At 38.1% G+C, this 21,593-nt stretch overlaps 1 protein-coding gene across 2 annotated transcripts in view; it reads left to right on the top strand.

The window, feature by feature from the left end:
• The window catches only part of TMTC1 (transmembrane O-mannosyltransferase targeting cadherins 1), a 300,213-nt gene extending 280,203 nt beyond the window's left edge, over positions 1 to 20,010 (top strand). For both annotated transcript variants that reach the window (XM_043441635.1, XM_043441634.1), the window contains 6 exons: positions 188 to 323; positions 934 to 1,078; positions 2,005 to 2,142; positions 3,468 to 3,590; positions 7,517 to 7,594; positions 14,076 to 20,010. In XM_043441635.1, coding sequence (XP_043297570.1) covers positions 188 to 323; positions 934 to 1,078; positions 2,005 to 2,142; positions 3,468 to 3,590; positions 7,517 to 7,594; positions 14,076 to 14,216 — 761 coding nt within the window. In that variant the 3' untranslated portion in view covers positions 14,217 to 20,010. The remainder of the gene's footprint in view (positions 1 to 187; positions 324 to 933; positions 1,079 to 2,004; positions 2,143 to 3,467; positions 3,591 to 7,516; positions 7,595 to 14,075) is intronic.
• Positions 20,011 to 21,593: the final 1,583 nt, after the last annotated feature.

Here is a 21,593-nt window from a genome sequence, read left to right as displayed (position 1 = left end):
AGGTGGGGGCAAGAAGCCAAAATGTGTGCTAATTTACAAACTGAATAATTGAGGGTATGGCTGTAAGAAAAATGATCATCACCAGAAGAGAAATTAAAGAGTTCACATGTTAAAAAGAAAGAAAAAGGGTTGGTCTGTTTTATAACTAAGGCATGATCTGCTCTTACCAACCTACCACTGGTTGCAGGCTTTCCAGAGAAGGCAGTGGCCCATTACCAGCAAGCCATCAAACTTAGCCCAAGCCATCACGTGGCCATGGTGAACCTGGGAAGACTCTACAGGTCATTGGGAGACAACGGTGTGGCTGAAGAGTGGTACAAACGGTAAAGTTCCTATTTTGCACTTTATAAGTCACCCAAAGCCCCTGCAGTTGGCCATCAAAGTCTTAGTTAATTGGAAGAGATTCTTTCAGAATACTAGCAAATTTTGCCAATGCAGACAAAACAGATTCTCCTCTCCAGAGAACAGTACCATAAATGGTACAATGAGGATAAATGATATCCTGATTAATGACATTTTTGCCTGCCGGTTAACATATGGTGCTAAACCAAGTTTGGAGTTTAATTCTCATTTTAGTTAGTCCATTGTTTTCTGAAGCTATGGACTTAACAACCGAAACTACAAATAGCAATTTCAAAAATGGATCTAAACGAAAAACTGCATACATCCAAACAAGCCTGTCTCGGTGAATGGAAAAGATCCTTGGGGCTCAATTTACATATTGCTAGGTCACTAGAAACATTCTTATAGTCAGAGGATGGTACCATGATCTTTTTTTTTTTTTTTTTAAAACATTCTTCTTGATAAAAAAAAAAAAAAGACCAGGTGGGAGCAGAGTCTCAAACCACAGACAGTGGTCCCTGAGTCTAAATTTCAACCTCTGGAAATGTACCTATTAGAAGAAAAATGTCCATTTGTTTTCTCAAAATTCAGCGCCCTGCAGGTGGCACGCAAAACTGAGATACTGTCGCCTCTGGGAGCGCTGTATTACAACACTGGCAGATACGAAGAGGCTTTGCAGACTTACCGGGAAGCCGTGGCCCTTCAGCCTTCCCAAAGGGAGCTCCGCCTGGCACTGGTGAGTAGACAGAGGAAAGAAAGAAGATGGAGAAGAGAAGAAATGCATGGCATGCAATACAGGGAGCTGTAGTTAGTAAGCCTCAGAATGGGAACGAGAATGCTATACTATATCCATTTAATGAATAGTCATATAACCAGTGTTAGACCCATTCACCAAACACATGGACCCTAAAGACACTTTTATGTTTTTTTAAAAAAATAATTTCAAACATACAAAATTTTGCAAGAATTCTATATAGCATCCTGTAAATTCTTTCACTCAGATTGATAAATTTTTAGCACTTTGATGCATTTATCACCCTCTCATGTATGTATGTATGTGTATGTGTACATATATGTATGTGTATATTTAGATATGTATGTGCATATACATATTATTAATACATGTTATTTTTTTCCTGAGCGATGTGAGGTTATCGATCTCTTACTCTTTACTTCAAATACTTCAGCATACAGTTTCTAAGAACAAGGACATTCTCTAACATAACCACAGAACAGTTAGGTATCAAATTTAGGAAAATTAATATTGACAATATTTTTTATTTCAATTTTGGGATCATTACTCTTCCTTTTCCTTAGATTTACAGTAAAACAAACTTGTTTTCTTGTTTTAAACACAGTGTTCTGTTGAAACCATAGGGAAAAATTTCTCCTTCACATAGTCACCTTTTTTTAAAAGGCACAAGTCATTGCACTGAATGACTTTGATGTTGCGGCCATGCATGCACACATGCAGGCACATGCCTACATAAAGAAACAAACGACCGAAGACTAAAGCCAATTATTAATAACTGTGGTGAGTCAGCCCTCTCTGTGAGTCACAAATAGATGCTGAGCACTTTTGTGGGAAACGTTTCCTGAATGATTTCTTTGATAAGATGATAACCAAGTGCTATCTAAGCCCAGGTCCATGTGGTGTTGCAGGCTCAGGTTTTGGCCGTGATGGGACAGACAAAAGAAGCTGAAAAGATGACCAGTCACATTGTGTCAGAGGAGACTGGGTGCCTTGAATGCTATCGCTTGCTGTCCGCCATCCACAGCAAGCAGGAGCAGCACGACAAGGTAGAGAGCGCACTCTTTGGAATTGTTTGTGTTCACGGTACATATCGGGTGTAGCTGAATGAGCCTCCAGTCTGCACCCTCACAAGGGCGAGCAGTCTTGAACATTACCATTTGGCACTTTTCGTAGATACCTACTTGATTGCTTTGATGACCCCTTGAAATGCTGTTTTCTTGGTTTGTTCTGGGTCTGAAGGTTTTATGTGGCGTCATCTCAGTTTGTTTTCAGCTAACTCAATAAAGACTAACATTGGTATGTTTTATAATTTTGCATGTTCCCTCAAATATATCTTATAGAATGCTTATAACAACCCTTTAAGGCATGTCAATGGCCCTGTGTTGCAACTGTACTGTTTGTCTTCATTTTTAAGTCACATAACCAGTAGATTCATGAATTGATTCAACAAAATATTTATCAAATGGAAATAAAGTGGTGTTGGAAAAAAAAAAAACACAAAAATTATTGCCCTTGTCCTCCTGAGTTTACAGTCAAAGAGGAGACAGAGATTGAACAAGTAATCACAAAACCAGTGCGGAATTATTGTTGTGCCCAGTGATGTCGTGAAGAGCAGCCTGGTCACTAACAAGCATATCCAGGGAACCCGAGTAGTCTGGGTGGTCAGGTTCCCTCTAGAGTGATGTGAAGTTGAGGGTTGAGTGACGAATAGGAGTTATTAAACAAAAAAGGGCAGTGAATATCATTCAAAGCAAGAAAAGGCACATGCAAAGGCCCCAAGTCAACAGCAAATGACCCCATCTGAGGGATGGGCTTGAGGGAGTAGGGGGCATGCGAGATATAACCACAGAGGTTGCTGGGCACTCTATCCTAAGGCTTGGGACCAGGACAAGGGATTTTTTCCTTATACTGCAAGAAGCTTTGAGGCTTTAAGGAGAAGAGAGGCTTGTCAGATTCGTGTTTTGAAGGGACCTCTGGCTGCAGGGGGTGGGGTAGTGGGTGCTGGGGACAGAGTGATCACCAGGCCCCAAGATGAGGCTGCTGGAGTGGTCCAGATGGACATGTGGCCAGGGCAAAACATCCAACCCCAGATGTTGTTACTTTTCAACAGGATCACACAATGTTCCTGTAAAGTGATCAGGGATATTTCATTGTCACTAACATAAATAGGAAACCTGGAGTATAGGGAAATTATTTGGTCAGGGCTGCATTATTCCTCAATGAGAACATCAGATAAAATGAAAAATGTGTTTTGATCACCACTCATCACACTAGCCAATACATAAAAACAAAAAGAATGGAAGATATTGTTTAAGTTGGTTTTTCTTTATCTAATCTACACTTATTGTGTCTTAATTTCCAACCTATACAGGCACTTGATGCTATAGACAAGGCTCTGAAGCTGAAACCAAAGGACCCAAAAGTTATATCTGAACTTTTTTTCACAAAAGGAAACCAGCTGAGAGAGCAGAACCTCCTGGACAAAGCTTTTGAGGTATAAACACTTAATAAAATTGTTATTAAATACATGGATTAAAATTAATACTCTCTCAATCTTTAATGAAACATATACCTTGAAAGCTAAGATCAATGGCATGTTTGTAGAGTGAATTTTCTGATTACTTGACATTGTAAGTTTATTTTTTTTAATAATTGAGCCTCTGGTGTTTGACTAGTAGGAGTTCTACAATACCTCTGCATTGTTTTCTGAATTATCACCTTTAGCTTGATGTCTAAAGCATTCCACATTTTGCCCTCAAGTAAGCTTTCCTCTCTCTCTCTCACTCTTTCACTCTCTGTTTGCCTTCAGTAACCCTCTGTTTTAGCTAGACTAGTGCCCCAAGGAGCTTTGACATTCCACATGTCACTATCCACCTGGTCCACCAGTCCCTGTGGAATCCCACTTATCTACCAACACAGGCCTGTGTCTCCCTCAGGAAGCCCTCCAGACCATCCTTTCATCCAGTTACTTGTTTCCTATGAACTCCTAAAACACACTTCTGTCTCTATCAGTCATTTGAAAGCATCATATCTTGTGGGTTTTTTTGTTGTTGTTGTTTTTATTTTATTTTTTTTTTCTTTTTTTTTTTTTTATTAGTTGGAGGCTAATTACTTCACAACATTTCAGTGGGTTTTGTCATACATTGATATGAATCAGCCATAGATTTACACGTATTCTCCATCCCGATCCCCCCTCCCACCTCCCTCTCCACCCGATTCCTCTGGGTCTTCCCAGTGCACCAGGCCCGAGCACTTGTCTCATGCATCCCCACCTGGGCTCGGTGATCTGTTTTCACCATAGAATAAAATATAACATGCTGGTTCTTTTGAGAGTCATCCCACCCAACCTTTCTCCCACAGAGTTCAAAAGTCTGTTCTGTACATCTGTGTCTCTTTTTCTGTTTTGCATATAGGGTTATCATTACCATCTTTCTAAATTCCATATATATGTGTTAGTATGCTGTAATGTTCTTTTATCTTTCTGGCTTACTTCACTCTGTATAATGGGCTCCAGTTTCATCCATCTCATTAGAACTGATTCAAATGAATTCTTTTTAATGGCTGAGTAATATTCCATGGTGTATATGTACCAAAGCTTCCTTATCCATTCGTCTGCGGATGGGCATCTAGGTTGCTTCCATGTCCTTGGCTATTATAAAACAGTGCTAATCCAGAGAAATAGCGATATGACATTGGGGTGCACCTGATGTCTCTTTCCAGATCTTGGTTTTCTCTCAGTGGTGTATGCTCGCAGAGTTGGGATTGCTGGGTCATCACTGGAATTCTAATTTCCAGTTGTTTAAGAAATCTCCACACTGTTCTCCATATTGGCTGTACTAGTTGCCATTCCACACAACCCACAGTGTAGAGGGTCCCCTTATATTCCTCACACCAGCCCTCTCCAGCATATTATTGCCTTGTAGACTTTTGATAGGCAGCCATCCTGACTGGCGTGTAATGGTACTTCATTGTGGTTTTGATTTGCATTTCTCTAATAATGAGTGATGTTGAGCATCTTTTCATGTGTTTGTTAGCCATCTGTACGTCTTCTTTGGAGAAATGTCTGTTTAGTTCTTTGGCCCATTTTTTGATTGGGTCATTTATTTTTCTGGAATTGAGCTGCAGGAGTTGCTTGTATATTTTTGAGATTAATCCTTTGTCTGTTTCTTCATTTGCTATTATTTTCTCCCAATCTGAGGGCTGTCTTTTTCACCTTACTTATAGTTTCCTTTGTAGTGCAAAAGCTTTTAAGTTTCATTAGGTCCCATTTGTTTAGTTTTGCTTTTATTTCCAATATTCTGGGAGGTGGGTCATAAAGGATCTTGCTGTGATTTATGTCGGAGAGTGTTTTGCCTATGTTCTCCTCTGGGAGTTTTATAGTTTCTGGTCTTACATTTAGATCTTTAATCCATTTTGAGTTTATTTTTGTGTATGGTGTTAGAAAGTGTTCTAGTTTCATTCTTTTACAAGTGGTTGACCAGTTTTCCCAGCACCACTTGTTAAAGAGGTTGTCTTTTTCCATTGTATATCCTTGCCTCCTTTGTCAAAGATAAGGTGTCCATAGGTTCGTGGATTTATCTCTGGGCTTTCTATTCTGTTCCATCTTGTGTTGTTAGGTTTCTCTCTCTTCTCCATCTCCCCATCTTCTCCCCTCTGTGCACATGCATGAGTGCTGGTTAGTTCCCTATTTTGACTGCATTTTCCTTGTGGAAAGGACTGCTTCCTTCTGTATTCTAAAACATAATATGTTGCATCTTAGAGGTGTTCAACGTGTATGTCTTTGGAATGAAACTGATAACCCACTTTGAAATAAAAAGACATTTACAAGCATAATGAAATGTTACAGAAATGCCATATATTTTCCTCAATAAAGCCACAGGTTATAATTAATGAAGTCATACAATTATGCAAAAAAGTAAAATTTCAAATGATAAGATTGTTTTTGAAAATAAATAGTAAATAAATAGTAAATGGCTTTTAAAATATTATTGGAAAAGCACTTAAAGATATTTGGAGAAACTAATTTGAATGTGAATGTCAAAACAGAAATGGTGGCCTATTTGAGCAGAAACTGAATTCCTCTCTGCCTTGTGAAACTTTCAATGCTGTCTTTCTTTGATTATTTATAACTTACATGATCATTTGTATGAGTATTTATATGGTATCTATATCTGTCTGTATTTTATATATTGTATTAAAAACAAAAGTATTTTCTAGTTACTTGACTAATGGATTAAATAGTCATTATGGCTTGATTTGTGAGTAGGAGTAAAGCCACTGGCCAATAATAGCAGCTACGATGTTAGCTTTTTAATGTATAATTCACACGTATTAAGTAATTTAATCTTCACAACAATCATATAAGAAAGACATGCTCATTGTCTTCATCTTATGACTGAATTGAGACTTAGAGCTTTTCTAACTTATTCAAGGTCACACAGAGGACAAGAAATAAACATTTTATTCTGCTGATAAAAATTAACACAAGATATACTCTTCAGTTTATTTTAGCAACTTTTTAGCAACACAGTTTCTTAACATTTGCTTCTTTCTCCTCAAACTGAAGTAGAGGAGTGATGGCCAGATTCTAGTTATTTATGGATCTGTTCAGGTGGATTCTTATTCAGGGAAATAGCAAGGAACATTAATATATACACATGGATACTTAGCTTTGTAATCGAAGACAGTACTCTTAGCCTTTAGTTTTATTTAAAGTGACAACTCTTAAAATCAAAGCTCAATGGTGAATATAACCTTTGATTCAAAACTACATGCAAAATGTTAAAAATGTACTTCACAGATATGACATTGTGATACATGTTATTCAGACAAAAAATATTTGAGAAACAAGTAACTCTTTTCAAACACTTTAAGATCTTTCACAGGGCAGAAGAAAAACAAAGGCTTTCTAATGATTAAAACTATCCTCTGGTAAAAAATTATTAGATGCCATTAAAGAAATACAGAATACCAGTCCCTGTAAGAATTTAAGCATGGGCTGAATAATCAGATCAGATTTTGTGAGAGGGTTAAGCTGTTTAGGAAACAGAGATTCTCTATATTTTTCTTGCAAAGTCCATTTACAGTGAAAAGATCTAAGAGCACCATTTTCTCGCAGATCGAGGCCAGTGGGAAATGATGCATGTAATAGAAATCACCTGCATGCCTGGCAGGCATCTTCAGCCTCTTTAAGTCCAAAGGTTAGCTCTGCAAGGAAATTACACATTTCAGTTTCCTCCACTTTAGAATCATCAGCTTTGAAAAATAATAGAAATAAAGGGAACACCTGAGAACTAGACATGACTGTTCATTTTATCAACCATTTAAATTTCCACATATGTAGAAAATGCTTTCCACAATCCTACAGTGTTAAAGATGGGTTCTCGTTTCCCAGCCTGAAGATATTTCTTATGTATTTAGAGCTATAAAGCGGCCGTGGAGTTAAATCCAGATCAAGCACAGGCCTGGATGAACATGGGTGGAATTCAGCACATCAAGGTAAGAAAATAATTCCCATTCATGTGAACCAGGTTTTCCTTTGCGTTTTCTCTTTCTTCCCTTTAAAAGTTAGAAAAACTATTGTTAATTTCCTCTTTGAATTATTTGAATACTGAAAACATAGGTGCTTAAAAGTGTCATTAGGGTTTATGTTCACTTTATATTATCTAGACATTGAATATCATGAAGCCATTTTAAAAAACAAATCTATATAAATTAGATGTCATAATTTTATCATAAAGAAAATCATACATTAGGTATCATCATATAGTAGATAAAGTCTGCTGTGTGAACTAAAGTTTTGTTGGAGCTACACTAATACAGCTTATTTTTCTGTAGCTTAACTCACTGTCAAGATATGGGGTTATTATTTCTTATACTTAGTGTATCTTTTATTACCTGACATACTGAAAAGTGTGGTTGGTTGTTTGTTTTCAAGAGAAGCAGCTGCCTTTGAGTTAATAATTGGAAGCTACCCTTGACAGGAAATCAAAGATTCACGGACACTCATTCATCCATCCATTCATTTGATAAGCATTGCTAGAGAACATCCCATGTACCAGGTACATGTCTAGGTATTGGGAATAATGCAGTGAACACAAGGCAAAAATATCTGTTCTTGTGGAGCTAACATTCTAGTAGGGGAAAACAGGCAATAACTAAATACATGTGTGTATGTGTGCATGCATGCTCAGTCATGTCTGACTCTTTGCAACCACGGGGACTGTAGCCCACCAGGCTCTTCTGTTCATGGGATTCTCCAGGCAAGACTACTGAGTGGATTGCCATTTCCTGCTCCAGGGGATTTTTCCAACCCAGGAATCAAACCCACATCTCCGGCACTGGCAGGCGGATTCTTTACCACTGTGCCACCTGGGAAACCCACATATATACATATACACATGAAATATATCAGATAGTGAAAAGTGCTATAGAGAATAAAAGAATGAAAGAAGATAGCAAGTGCTGGGGGTAAAAGCTGAAATTTTAAATTGAGGTGGTTAGGGATGGCCTTAGTTAAAAAGTGGTGTTTCAACAAAGATCTGAAAGGAGCAAGCCACATGGCAAAAGTAGGACAGTGTACGTGCAGAGGTTCTGAGATATGAGTGTGCCAGTGAATCTGAAGAACAGGGAGGAGGCAGGTGAGAGGAAATGATAGAAACCGGGACGGAGAGGTCACAAGGACAGATGATACAGGGCATTGAAGGAAGGGGACTGTGAGGTCTTCAGCTCTTATGCCAAACAATTTGGGATCCTTGGAGGACTTCGAGCAGAGAAATGCAATGGTCTTATATGATTTTAAAGGATCACTCTTATTTAGCTAGCTTATTTTCAGGCTTCTCTCAACCTTTACCCTGACAAAATAGCAAGATGGTAATTATAATTTAAACAAAGGATAAATAGGGTTTATGATTAAGTGGGAACTGATCACTCCCAGAAACACAACAAAACAAAAATGTGATCCATAACTATACAGATGGAAGGGAATAATAGGATAGGATAGTCTGTAGCTATTAGCCTCGATCTAACAGAGGAACACAGGGCTTCCCAGGTGGCACCAGTGGTAAAGAATCCACCTGCCAACGCAGGAGATGCAAGAGACACAGATTTTATTTCTGGGTTGGCAATATTGCTTGGAGGAGGAAATGGCAACCCACTCCAGTGTTCTTGCCTGGGAAATCCCATTGAAAGAGGAGCCTGGATGGCTGCCATCCATGGGGTCACAAAGAGTTGGACACAACTAAGCAACTAACACTTTCACTCAGTCCAATACAGATATATAGATCAGGCACATGACTTGGATGTGGTCATTTTGATGTCACCATCAGGATGCAGGATTATCATCATGAGGCCTTCAAGAACAAACATTAATTTTCTGTGACCTTTGCCTTGCCAGGAAATATGTGCCTCGAGCAGTATTATCCCAGTCCTGGGCCCTATTCCTTGCCTGAGTCTGGGTGAAGCTTAGGAAATACTGAGGGCTGGAGCAAGGTTGATAGTTGAAATAAAACTTTGCAAGGAGATGACACAAACATAGGGAAGGAAAGATGTGCTCATACTATTGGCAATAAAAGACGATATTTTTTATAAAGTTCTATTTAAAATGAAATGGATGAAGCAGAAAACCTATAATACATTTTTTATTACTGGAGTTTCCCTTGTGGTTCAGATGGTAAAGAAAGTACCTATAATGCAGGAGACCTGGGTTCGATTCCTGGGTCAGGAAGATACCCTGGAGAAGGGAATGGCAATGCACTCCAATATTCTTGCTTGGAGAATTCCATAGATAGAGGAGCCTGGCAGGCTTCTGTCCATGGGGTTGAAAAGAGTCGGATGCAACTGAGTGACTAACACTTTCACTTTCATAATCAGAGCTCCAAAGAATAGCAAGGAGAGATAGGAAAGACATCCTAAGTGATCAGTGCAAAGAAATAAAGGAAAATAATAGAATGGGGAAGACTAGAGATCTCTTCAAGAAAATTAGAGATGCCAAGGGAACATTTCATGCAAAGATGAGCACAATAAAGGACAGAAATAGTATGAACCTAACAGAAGCAGAAGATATTAAGAAGAGGTGGCAAGAATACACAGAAGAACTATACAAAAAAGATCTTCATGACCCAGATAACCACAATGGTGTGATCACTCAACTAGAGCCAGACATCCTGGAATGCAAAGTCAAGTGGGCCTTAGGAAGCATCTCTCCGAACAAAGATGGTGGAGGTGATGGAATAGCTGAGCTATTTCAAATCCTGAAAGATGATGTTGTGAAAGTGCTACACTTAATATGCCAACAAATTTGGAAAACTTAGCAGTGGCCACAGGACTGGAAAAGGTCAGTTTTCATTTCAATCCCAAAGAAGGGCAATGCCAAAGAATGGTCAGACTACCACACAATTGCACTCATCTCACACGCTAGCAAAGTAATGCTCAAAATTCTCCAAGCCAGGCTTCAACAGTATGTGAACCGTGAACTTCCAGATGTTCAAGCTGGATTTAGAAAAGGCAGAGGAACCAGAGATCAAATTGCCAACATCCATTGGATTATAAAAAAGCAAGAGAGTTCCAGAAAAACATCTACTTTTGCTTTACTGACTACACCAAAGCCTTTGACTGTGTGGATCACAACAAACTGTGGAAAATTCTGAAAAAGATGGGAATATCAGACCACCTCACCTGCCTTCTGAGATATCTATATGCAGGTCAAGAAACAACAGTTAGAGCTGGACATGGAACAATGGACTGGTTCCAAATAGGGAAAGGAGTCCATCAAGGCTGTATATTGTCACCCTGCTTATTTAACTTATATGCAGAGTACATCATGCAAAATTCTGGGCTGAATGAAGCACAAGCTGGAATCAAGATTGCTGGGAGAAATATCAATAACCTCAGATATGCAAATGACACCACCCTTATGGCAGAAAGTGAAGAACTAAAGAGCCTCTTGATGAAAGTGAAAGAGGAGAGTGAAAAAGTTGGCTTAAAACTCAACATTCAGAAAACTAAGATCATGGCATCCGGTCCCATCACTTCATGACAATTAGATGGGGAAACAATGGAAACAGTGAGAGACTTTATTTTCTTGGGCTCCAAAATCACTGCAAATGGTGACTGCAGTCATGAAATTAAAAGACACTTGCTCCTTGGAAGAAAAGCTATGACCACCCTAGACAGCACATTAAAAAGCAGAGACATTATTTTGCTGACAGAAGTCCGTCTAGTCAAAGCTATGGTTTTTCCAGTAATCATGTATGGATGTGTGAGCTGGGCTATAAAGAAAGCTGAGCACTGAAGAATTGATGCTTTTGAACTGTGGTGTTGGAGAAGACTCTTGTGAGTACCTTGGACTAGAAGGAGATCAAACCAGTCAATCCTAAAGGAAATCAGTCCTGAATATTCATTGGAAGGACTGAAGCTGAAGCTCCAATACTTTGGCCACCTGATGCAAAGAACTGACTCACTGGAAAAGACCCTGATGCTGGGAAAGATTGAAGGCAGGAAGAGAAGGGGATGACAGAGGATGAGATGGTTGGATGGCATCACCAACTCAATGGCCATGAGTTTGAACAAGCTCTGGGAATTGGCAATGGACAGGGAGCCCTGGTTTACTGCAGTCCATGGGGTCACAAAGAGTCGGACACGGCTGAGCCACTGAACTGAACTGAACTGAATCAGAGTTGCACCAACTGGGCCATATCACCAAGTACTATTTTCAATTCTACCTTATGACATTAATGCATTTTCTAGGATGGAACTGGCTAATAGAACTTTCTTCAATGATGGAAATGCTCCATGTATGTACTGTCCAAGGCAGTAGCCACTAGCCCATTGTGGCTATTGAGCACTTAAAATGTGGTTGGTGCAATTGAGCAACTCAATTCTTAATTAATCATCATTAACTTAAATTTAAATAGACACATGGGACTAGTGGCCTTCATAGTAGCTAGCACAGTTCTAGAAATTGGATAATTCAAATTCCCCACCTAGCACCTTTAGAAATTGGGGACATTGAATTAAGGGATATAACTTTAAAAAGTCTTCCAGTTTCATTATGAAAAGAGCAATTCGAGGGAGAGAAAATAACTCTATGACTAGATTTTGTTGAAAAGACAGAGAAAGCTGGTGATCCGAGATGGTGATGCCTGGTATCAGGCTGAGGCCTAAATACAGAGAAACCTCTTGGGTAAACCATTTCAAAATCAACCACAGTAAGAACACAGTTTGAGAGCAATCTGAGAGCCACAGATGTTTGGTTGTCTACATATATGTGCTATGCTAAAGAAACGTCAAGAGGCAATCTGAAGATTAAATACTTGAATTTTAAAAAATAGTCATGTAGCTAAATCCAGGTTCTTATTTGTTCAGAATTCTGTTTAGCCTCTTATCAGAATCAGTGTTAATAATCTGAAATACTTTCATTTATGCACATGCCAGTGCCTAGATTCCCAACGTAGAATTACCTGTTCTGTGATTTTTACTCTCCTTTTCACCAATATGACAAGTGAATATCATAAGAAATAGTGTTTACTCATTTACACACAGTCATTTAATGGGCTTCCCAGGTAGTACTAGTGGTGAAGAACCTGACTGCCAATGCAGGAGACATAAGAGATGCAGCTTTGATCCCTGGGTTGGGAAGATCCCCTGGAGGAGGGCATGGCAACCCACTCCAGTATTCTTACCTGGAAAATCCCATGGACATAGGAGACAGGCAGGCTACAGTCCCTAGGGATGCAAAGAAGCAGACACGACTAAAGCAACTTAACACACATACACACAGTCATTTAATAATAACAGTAATGATGGCATCAGATTGAGTGCTCATTATATGGCAGGCAGGTGTCTAAGGTCCTGACACTCAGGAGGTAGTTCATTTACGCATTCGATAAATACTGGTTGATATTGCTACATAGTACTTTTACTCTAAGAGGTACTATTTTAAGTTGTAATGAAAATTTAGAGAGTAACTGGTCTTTATCCACATGGAGCTGTAACTGAGAATAAAATGGAACAAATTCATGGTTTTTTAGAATGAAGAGATCTCTATCGATCTTAGTGCTAAGACTTGGCAACACACAGATCTTAAAGAGAGTCAACCATACAGAAGGAATGCATTTAGTGGCAGAAAAGAATCTGGGAAAAAAGTTAATAATTCTGACTTCTTGTCAGGGACCTTCTGGGACCAGGCACATGTGGTTGCCAGTTAAACTGAAATATTTAATTTATTCAAAAACAAAACAGATGGGGATCAATAGAGGGTGGAGACAGGGGTCTTTAGCAGATCTGGAGCAACATGCCTTCTCTCCTACCTTTAGAGTATCCAGCAGACATATATGGTCACACACCTTGAGTATGGGATAAATTTGACTCCATATTATTTATTATCAGTTCTCTTCATTTTATAAAAACATATTTGCACTAAAGCCTGTATTAGGCAAAAGTTGCTTTTATGTTTTAAGGTGAAGATTAAAATATTTACTGTCATTAAGTGGGTATAATAGATTCCTAAACTATCTAGTTTTTAATCATTACTCTTGCAATCTCAAAAATATTTCTCTCTCTCTCTCTCACACATCCCCCTTTCCCCGGACTCAACCTTCTCTTTCTTCCCTTCACTCTAATTATGAATTTTCAGGGCTCTGGTTCCATTTGATTACAAAGGAATAGTGTTAACCCTATGAGAACACTGAGATGATAGCTTCATACACTGTATTAATAGAATTGAAAATCTGTTTTCCTGCCATTTAACCTTATGGCATAACCCATATCTTTCACATTCTCCATCTGGTCTGGTACTTAAACAAATGGATTCTCCAAGAGCACCAACAGATAAGGATGAAATTATACAAGCAGACAGGGTCTCCTTATGAGGACATTAATGTTAAAATGGGCCAGAAGGTCTGTTTCTTAGTCTCCCCATTCTTCAAGCAAGCATTCTGATGGATCAAAACATAATTATCCCTTTTCTTTTTCTCTGCAGGGAAACTACGTGTCTGCAAGAACTTATTATGAAAGAGCCTTACAGCTGGTTCCAGACAGCAAACTACTGCAGGAAAATCTCGCCAAATTGGATCGCCTTGAGAAAAGATTACAGGAAGTTCGAGAAAAGAACCAAACGTAGCAGCATTTGACCCAGTCTCAAGGGACGGTGCTGGTGTCTTTGGAAGAGGAAGAAGTGACAGAAGCTTTGCTTTCACATCAGTTGGGGCATGACCAATGGCATTTTCCTTGTCACTCCGAGTTCAGGGTGACACATTTTGGGACACCTGCTGGTAACGCTGTGCTGGGGACTTGCATTTCCATGAAAGAAGAAAAAAAGAGCAAGCAGGGGCTAGGAGACCTGAGATGGAAGGAAAACAGCAGCTGCACATTTTACAGGATTTTTTCTTGCTTTAATTCTAGATTTCCTTTCATATATGTGTCTGCTTTTTCAACCTGGAAATCTAATTCCATTTCTTAGTGTAGACATTTCTTGGTGTAGCCTCCCAGAAATAGAGGCTTGAAATGCTACGAAGGCATGGCATCTCTTCTTTATGAGATGAGATATTTCAGAGAGGATAAATCCTCTGGGATAAACCATTTGGGAAATTCTTCCAAGAGGTAGCTCATTTAATTCTCTGAACTGGAAATGAGTATCTCACAGTTTTTGTAAAACCTTCTGGAATATATGGGGAAAGAGGCTGTTGTTAAGTCAGCTTTATCTTATATCCTTTTGAGGATATTGCTAGAGCAAGTTATACTATAGAGAAGTAAATTAAATTCCACTCTGATACAAGCTGTTTTTCCATTGCCTAATATATCAATAAGGAAGTTTCTGGAATTGTGTATGGGTATTCATATTCCTATGGGAAAAGCAAGGATCTTAGTACCCCGATTGTTTATGGAAATGTTTTAAATTATTTTAATTTTATTACAAGTATTATTGGAGTAGTGGTTCTGCTCTAAGATTTCATAAGTGCTTTTAAATATCATAAATGTTTCCACCTCCAAATATATTGTTATTTTGGTGGAGAAAAAAATAGTATATTCTACATGAGAATTATTAAAGATATTAATTGAGAGAAATGTTCTACTTTATTATCTTAACTTTCAGAGATTATTTTTTGAAAATATATTTAATCATTGAGGAATATTTACAGTATATTACAGAAATCTTCATAGACTCTAAATGGGTGTAAAGAAGCTCTATTGATTGATCTTCCTAGGCTTAATGAGAATTTTGTGCTTAAAACATGGATGCTAGAACCTGCAGTTCTTGGTTCTATGTTTGGAATTTTGGAGATTTCATGGAAAATGCTCAAAAAAATCTAGGAAAGAAAATCTAAATTCATAATTTTAAAATATATATATTTATATTTAAAAGGTATGGATGGCAAAGTTGAACTTACAATTTGACATTTGTCTTTTAGTGTTATTTATTTCATAACTTATAAAATATTTAATATATGCACACATTTTTCTCTGTACATAGTGGTTTTAGTAGCAGCTTTTACAACTGATCATACAAAAATTATAAATCTAAACTACAAAGTAATTAAGTTTCCACCATCCCTCAAAAATTTTGTATTGATTATTCACTTGCTAAAGTTAAAGAAATTAGGAACCAGCCATCAGGGTTTGGGTGGTAATATATTTTGGAGTTGAAGAAATTGGAATATGTGATTCTAATTTGGTTTTCATCATAAACGTAAATAAAAACAAACAAAACCTACTCTGGACAGTGCTGTTCCTGGTGCCAAGCCAGGTATCATACACATTTAGTAGCTTGAGGCACACGGATGTCACATGCTCCAGCCAGAGCCGCCTCTTTTCAACCCCAGAAGCAGAAAGCACTGCCTCTGTGTTGTTATTATTACTTTTTGTCAAGGTAAATCTAGATAAAAGGAAAAAAAATTTCTTTGGAAAGGGATGATGCCAGGAATATTTTAAATACGAAGGATTATGGAATTTAAATTAGCATACATGTTTGTGTGTATCAGTAATCCAATAATGTATATATTACAACTATGATCTTCTGTTTCTAATAGTCTTTAATGTTATAGATCATAAATGTATCTAAAATTTCATTTCAAATATTTTTAGTTCCCCAAATTATACTTCTGTAGTCCTAAGGTCAAGAAATGTACTATAATATTTATTATAAAATAACTACTCCACCCCCAAAATGAAAAACATGGAACCCTAGCTAAAAACAATATCTAGTACTTTAATTATAAACTTTTTAGAATAATCAGTAATGAAAATTTATACTTAGAAAGTTAATGGAAAAGATCAAGCCCCAAATTTTGAAAAGGAATTATGCCTTATCTGAAGGGCTGCTAAAGATATGAGAGTACATTTGTTGGAATAATTGCAATGGCTATTACAGCCTAAAAGTTTCTGAGAGAAAAGGGTCATGTGGCCTTCAGGAGACTTTTTTTGCCTTCTTTTGGATGCTTTTCTCTCTCCCCATCTGTCTCTGTTTTCTGTCTCGTGTCTCTCTCCCCTCTTCCTTTCCCCTCTCCCCCCACCAACCCCTCCATCTCTCTCCCTCCCTCTCTTTGTCTTTCTCATTCTATCACTGTCTCATTCTGTCTGCGCACACTGGCATCTCTTTGAACATTAGAAGTAAGCACTTCTTGTTGGATCAGGTATTTCTGTCCTGAGTTAATACTTTCACTTAGATGTGGCCAATGAAATAGCTTTCATAGTTGCATGGTACCTATAAAAAAGTAAATCACACATTATTTTTCAAAGATATTAAGTGTATTTTATAACTATTTTTATTTGCTCTTATAACATGAAATATTATGTGGAACTCATCCTTATCAAAATAAGAATGGGGTGCCCTGGCTAGTCATGGAGTTCATCCAGGTTCCCTTAACAAAAGCAGGCTTGGCTATGAGTTCATAGCCTCTTTCTGAGATGGAATTGCAGAGCCAGCTTTGTGGACATGCAGTCTCTGCAGGCCTCAGGGTCTTGCACTCAGATGTACTTTGTGCTTGGCTGGATGCTCTGCTTGAAATTCTTAGTAATTTTTTAACAAAGGGTCCTACAATTCTATTTTGCCCGGGACAGGAGGGAACATCAAACAAGGCTGGAGTTGGTTCAGTCTATCTAACCTGTCCGTCCGTCCAGGATAGAACCAGTTCAGCTTGCCTTCAGATTCTCCAATAAGTGGTAGCCCTTTCACACGCCTTTTGACATAGAAGCCACCAGAATGGCTTTACAAGCTTATGTTAACCTTAAGGATTATTCAGGATTTTAAAGCTGACTCAGATGTTTTCAACCTGTTAATGGTATTCATGAAATATGGTTCATTGATTAACTGCAGCGAACTAAACCAAAGATTCAAATACCTTGAAGGAAAGGAAATTTTATTTTAGGGACTCCTGAGATATATTCTTTTAGGTCTGTTTATTTTAAAGCGCATCACAAAACAAAGAGGATGTCAGCACTTGGATTCCAGCTCCCCACAGCACTTCACAGCCCCCAGTGTAGGCGTCTGACGTGCCTAACACGTAGGACCTCATTCGATGTAGGGCTTTGCAGTGGTGGTGCAGCTGCTTTTCAGCAAGGCTAAATGAGAAAATCCAAAGCTTTGCACACAAACCGACTGGAAAAACTAATTTGAGGAGGAGTAAAAAGCAAATGTGGGTTTCACACTGTTTCTTTCAAGCCTTCCAAGCCCCTCAAATTGAAACGCCACATTCAGCTGACAGCTGAGATCTCACCCCTCACACACAGGTGCTCTAGGCCCTAGTGGACTTGAAAATAACCATGTGCACTTTGGGAATCACTGGACCTCGGCCGCTCAGGTTGAGATTCTGGTATGCAGCCAGGCTGGAGAACCACTGCAGGCTTTAATAAGAGTTTTAACCTTTTAACCTTTAATAAGAGTTTATGACTTTTACCAGGAGATGTTTACAGTCTTACACATCACTTTTAAATTTAGACTAAAGTAAGCCAAAGATTTTCAAAGAATGACTTAACAGCACAATTGGTTAGTTGAAGCTGCCATGCCAAGATTGACAAACAGGTGGGTTGGCTGAGGTGGTTTTGCATTTGTGGCAACAGGATGATAATTTGATCTTATATTTACAGAACTCCTGGTTCTCAGATGGAGAATGGCCCTGCTATTTTCATGTACCAGACGAGGAGTCCAGTATATAAAACTCATGTTTTGTTATGGCTCATAGAAGGGTCCATGACATAAGTTTATGCCTACACCTGTATCTCTTTTTTTAAGTTACACACGTCAACTTTTGTTAATTATTTCTTAATTGTACTCATTACAATAAGCTTTTAAAATGTTTTTCTCTGATTTGTGATAGATTTGTACCTTAGATCAATAAATCTATAGGTTATAGTAACAGCATTCAAAGCAAATGTAGTTATAGGCATTTGTTTAATTTTTTCATAGTTTCCAAATCACATTTACTTTGATAAAAGACTATGTTGGCATTTCCCATTAATAACAACAAAAACAACTATCTAAATGGCATCTTTTGACATTTTAAAAGAGAAAAAAAAAAACCTGTCAAATCTTATGTTTAGGCTACAATTGAATAAGATAAAAAGTTACAATGCCAAAAATGTAGGGAAATATAACTTTGTATGATTATTCTTGAAGTTTCTGATGTGACAAGTATGTTGAGCAATCCTTACAAAAATAGAACTTCCTTATTTTTGTCTGTTAGTAGCCACATAACTTAAAGAAAACAAATGAAATAACTTCAATCAAGCTATGGTTTATTATCAGTAAAATATAATGTCACAACAGAATTGGTATCTATCAATTGGCTCATATAAAAATGTTCTAATTTTATCACCAAGGATCCTTTCCATTAAAACCTTTAGGGCACATAACTGGTAAAATTAGCATCATCACAATATGGGGTCATTATTAGTTTGTAAGTTTAGATCAACATTTGCCACAAACTAAAAAGAGCTCTCTATGTCCAGAAATCCAGGACATTTTTTCCCATTCTCAGTGGTGCACATGGTGTGTATTTGTATCATGGTGGATACAAGTAATACAAATGTGCGTAATGTCCTTTTGGGGTTGTCTTGTTGCTCCATAGAAGGGGAGACTCAATCCAAGAATCTGGAGATCTGGAATCTAGTCCTGCTCTGCCACAAAGGAGTACTGGGACAAGTTACCAATTGTCTCAGTCACGTTTACCGTACATTAAAGGAGTGGTTAATTCTATGGACCTATCAAGCTCTGTGAGTCCCCTGAATCCAAATAGAAAGCCCACTGCCTCTGAAGAGGTAACTGTTTAGTGTGGCTCTTAGTTTTAGAAATTCTTAAGATAATGATTGCAGCAAAACACAGAACCCTATGAGTGACAACTGCCCGTATACTTTAATGTGACAGAGGTAAATACTCCTGTTTTGCAGTCTCCATTCCCTTCTCCAGGGGATCATTCCTGGGTCAGGAGGATCCCCTGGAGAAGGAAATGGCAACCCACTCCAGTACTCTTGCCTGCAGAATTCCATGCACAGAGGAGCCTGGCGGGCTACAGTCCATGGGATCACAAAGAGTTGAACACGACTGAGTGACTAACAATTTCACACGTAAAAATTAGCGATTTTGTTGTTTCTGGGGAAAAAAAAATTTTTAAATTTCCTCCAAGGGCATTAAAGTATCTGTAGAAACCATGGCCTGCTTTTATAATGTGGAAATCAGCTGACTTGCTGTGACTCACCCACCCTTCCTTTTGTTAGATGGAAATACTTGCATCATGTTTTTCAGATTGCTTTGATCAGTTGTATACAAATGTACATTTTTGTTACTTTTGCTGTGCCAGTTAGAAATATATCTCCCATAAAGGATTTCTCCCATTTAAGTCTGATTGTGTACACTTTGCCTAGGTCTTTCCAAAATAAAATTTATGTAAATGTATATTTTATATAAAATATGATGAAAATAATTAAGTCTGGTTTCAATCTCTCAAGTGGTCTGTGGTTAGTACCCACTGAAATTTATGTCACCATTAGGTGCCCACTTCTAAAATAAAAAATACCATCTTTCTTCCTTTCCCCCATCATTCATTCATCACATTGTTCTGTGTGCACTGTGCCTGCTGTCCTTTTCATGCCACACAATGACCATTTCAGTACTTACCCATTCCAGATACCCTCCCCTCATTTACTGAGGAGATGCCTTCACCTCTTTCTTGATGGTGTAAATACAAAGTAGAAAACAGGTACTTCCTCAGTATCCTGCACTCTGCAAACTTACCTGCATCTAATTCTCCCCTCTCTCCTGTTGCTACAATGGAAAAAGAGGATCCTGGGCCCTGGATATCACTTCTTTAACCTCTTTCTTTTTCTTCTTTAACTTCTTCCTTTTGCTGCACTTGTCAATTCAGTTCTATTTTAAAACACAGATACCAGTAGCCACCATGAAGATCTCTTGGGAAAAAACCTTTCCTTTATTCCTTTTCATCTCTAGCTACTACCGCATCTCTTTATCTCCTTCACAGCCAAACTATCAGAATAAATTGTCTCCACTCATTCTATCTCCGTCCTTCACATTCTGTCTGCATCCTAGTGAAATCTGTGCCTGCAACAAATTCAAAGGAAATTGCTGTTTCTAATGTCACCAATGATCACTTTACTGCCCATTCCTAGGCCTTGTGGGACTTGGGAGAAGGTTCTAGTTCTAGAGTTTGGACCAGTGTTTTAGTGGGGATGGAAAAACTTATTTTTTAAACAAAACATTATGTACCCATGGTTTACTTATTGCTCATGGGTTAAACTCCTAACACTCCTAATTTTTCCACTATCCTTAGAATTGGGGCATCCATCAAGTGTCCTGGAAGGCCTCCAATAGCAGATCACTATTATGCTGCCCTAATGAAATTATGTTCAAATTCAAGGCAGGTTTCTCAATCCAATTTGGGATAGTCCAGCTCACTCTGCTTGACATCCTTTCCTTTTCTATAGTTTTGTGGTTTTTCTTTAAATAAGAGAATAGTTCCATTTCAGCATCACCACAAACTCAATTTATATTTAAACCATCATCTTACTAGCAAATTTACATCTGAAACTAATGACTTGGCTTTTGATATATATGCAATTCACAATGAAATGAATTGTGAAAGAATGAATGATTCTTTTTCGATTTAATGGAAAGGTATTATTTTTTTTAGGGCTGAAAGGGAACAATCCTCTGTATTAGAAGGACAAGGTCTCACTTAAGGCTGGGAGTTTGAACTCTGGAAACAAAGGGAGCTGTGCTGTAACAGGAAATGATGTCCAACCCCATGGAGACTTCAGGTCTGAAACAAAACACTAATGTCCTGCAAAGCTGTGTGCATATCATGTGTACAAGACTGCAAGGGGACATGGTTTCTGAGCTTCATGAGAAAGTGAGCCATGAACTTGAACATTGTGTGTCCAACTTGCATTTTTCCTTTCCTTCTCTCTCATTTTGTAAGAGTTTTGTAGTACCTTTAATATGACCCTCTCTTGCTAAGAAAAAAGAGGAGTTTGGGTCCATTTGGAGGAT

The sequence above is a fragment of the Cervus canadensis genome, chromosome 21, assembly GCF_019320065.1.
Source record: "Cervus canadensis isolate Bull #8, Minnesota chromosome 21, ASM1932006v1, whole genome shotgun sequence".
Taxonomy (NCBI): Eukaryota; Metazoa; Chordata; class Mammalia; order Artiodactyla; family Cervidae; genus Cervus; species Cervus canadensis.
This window is presented reverse-complemented; position numbering and strand designations above follow the sequence as displayed.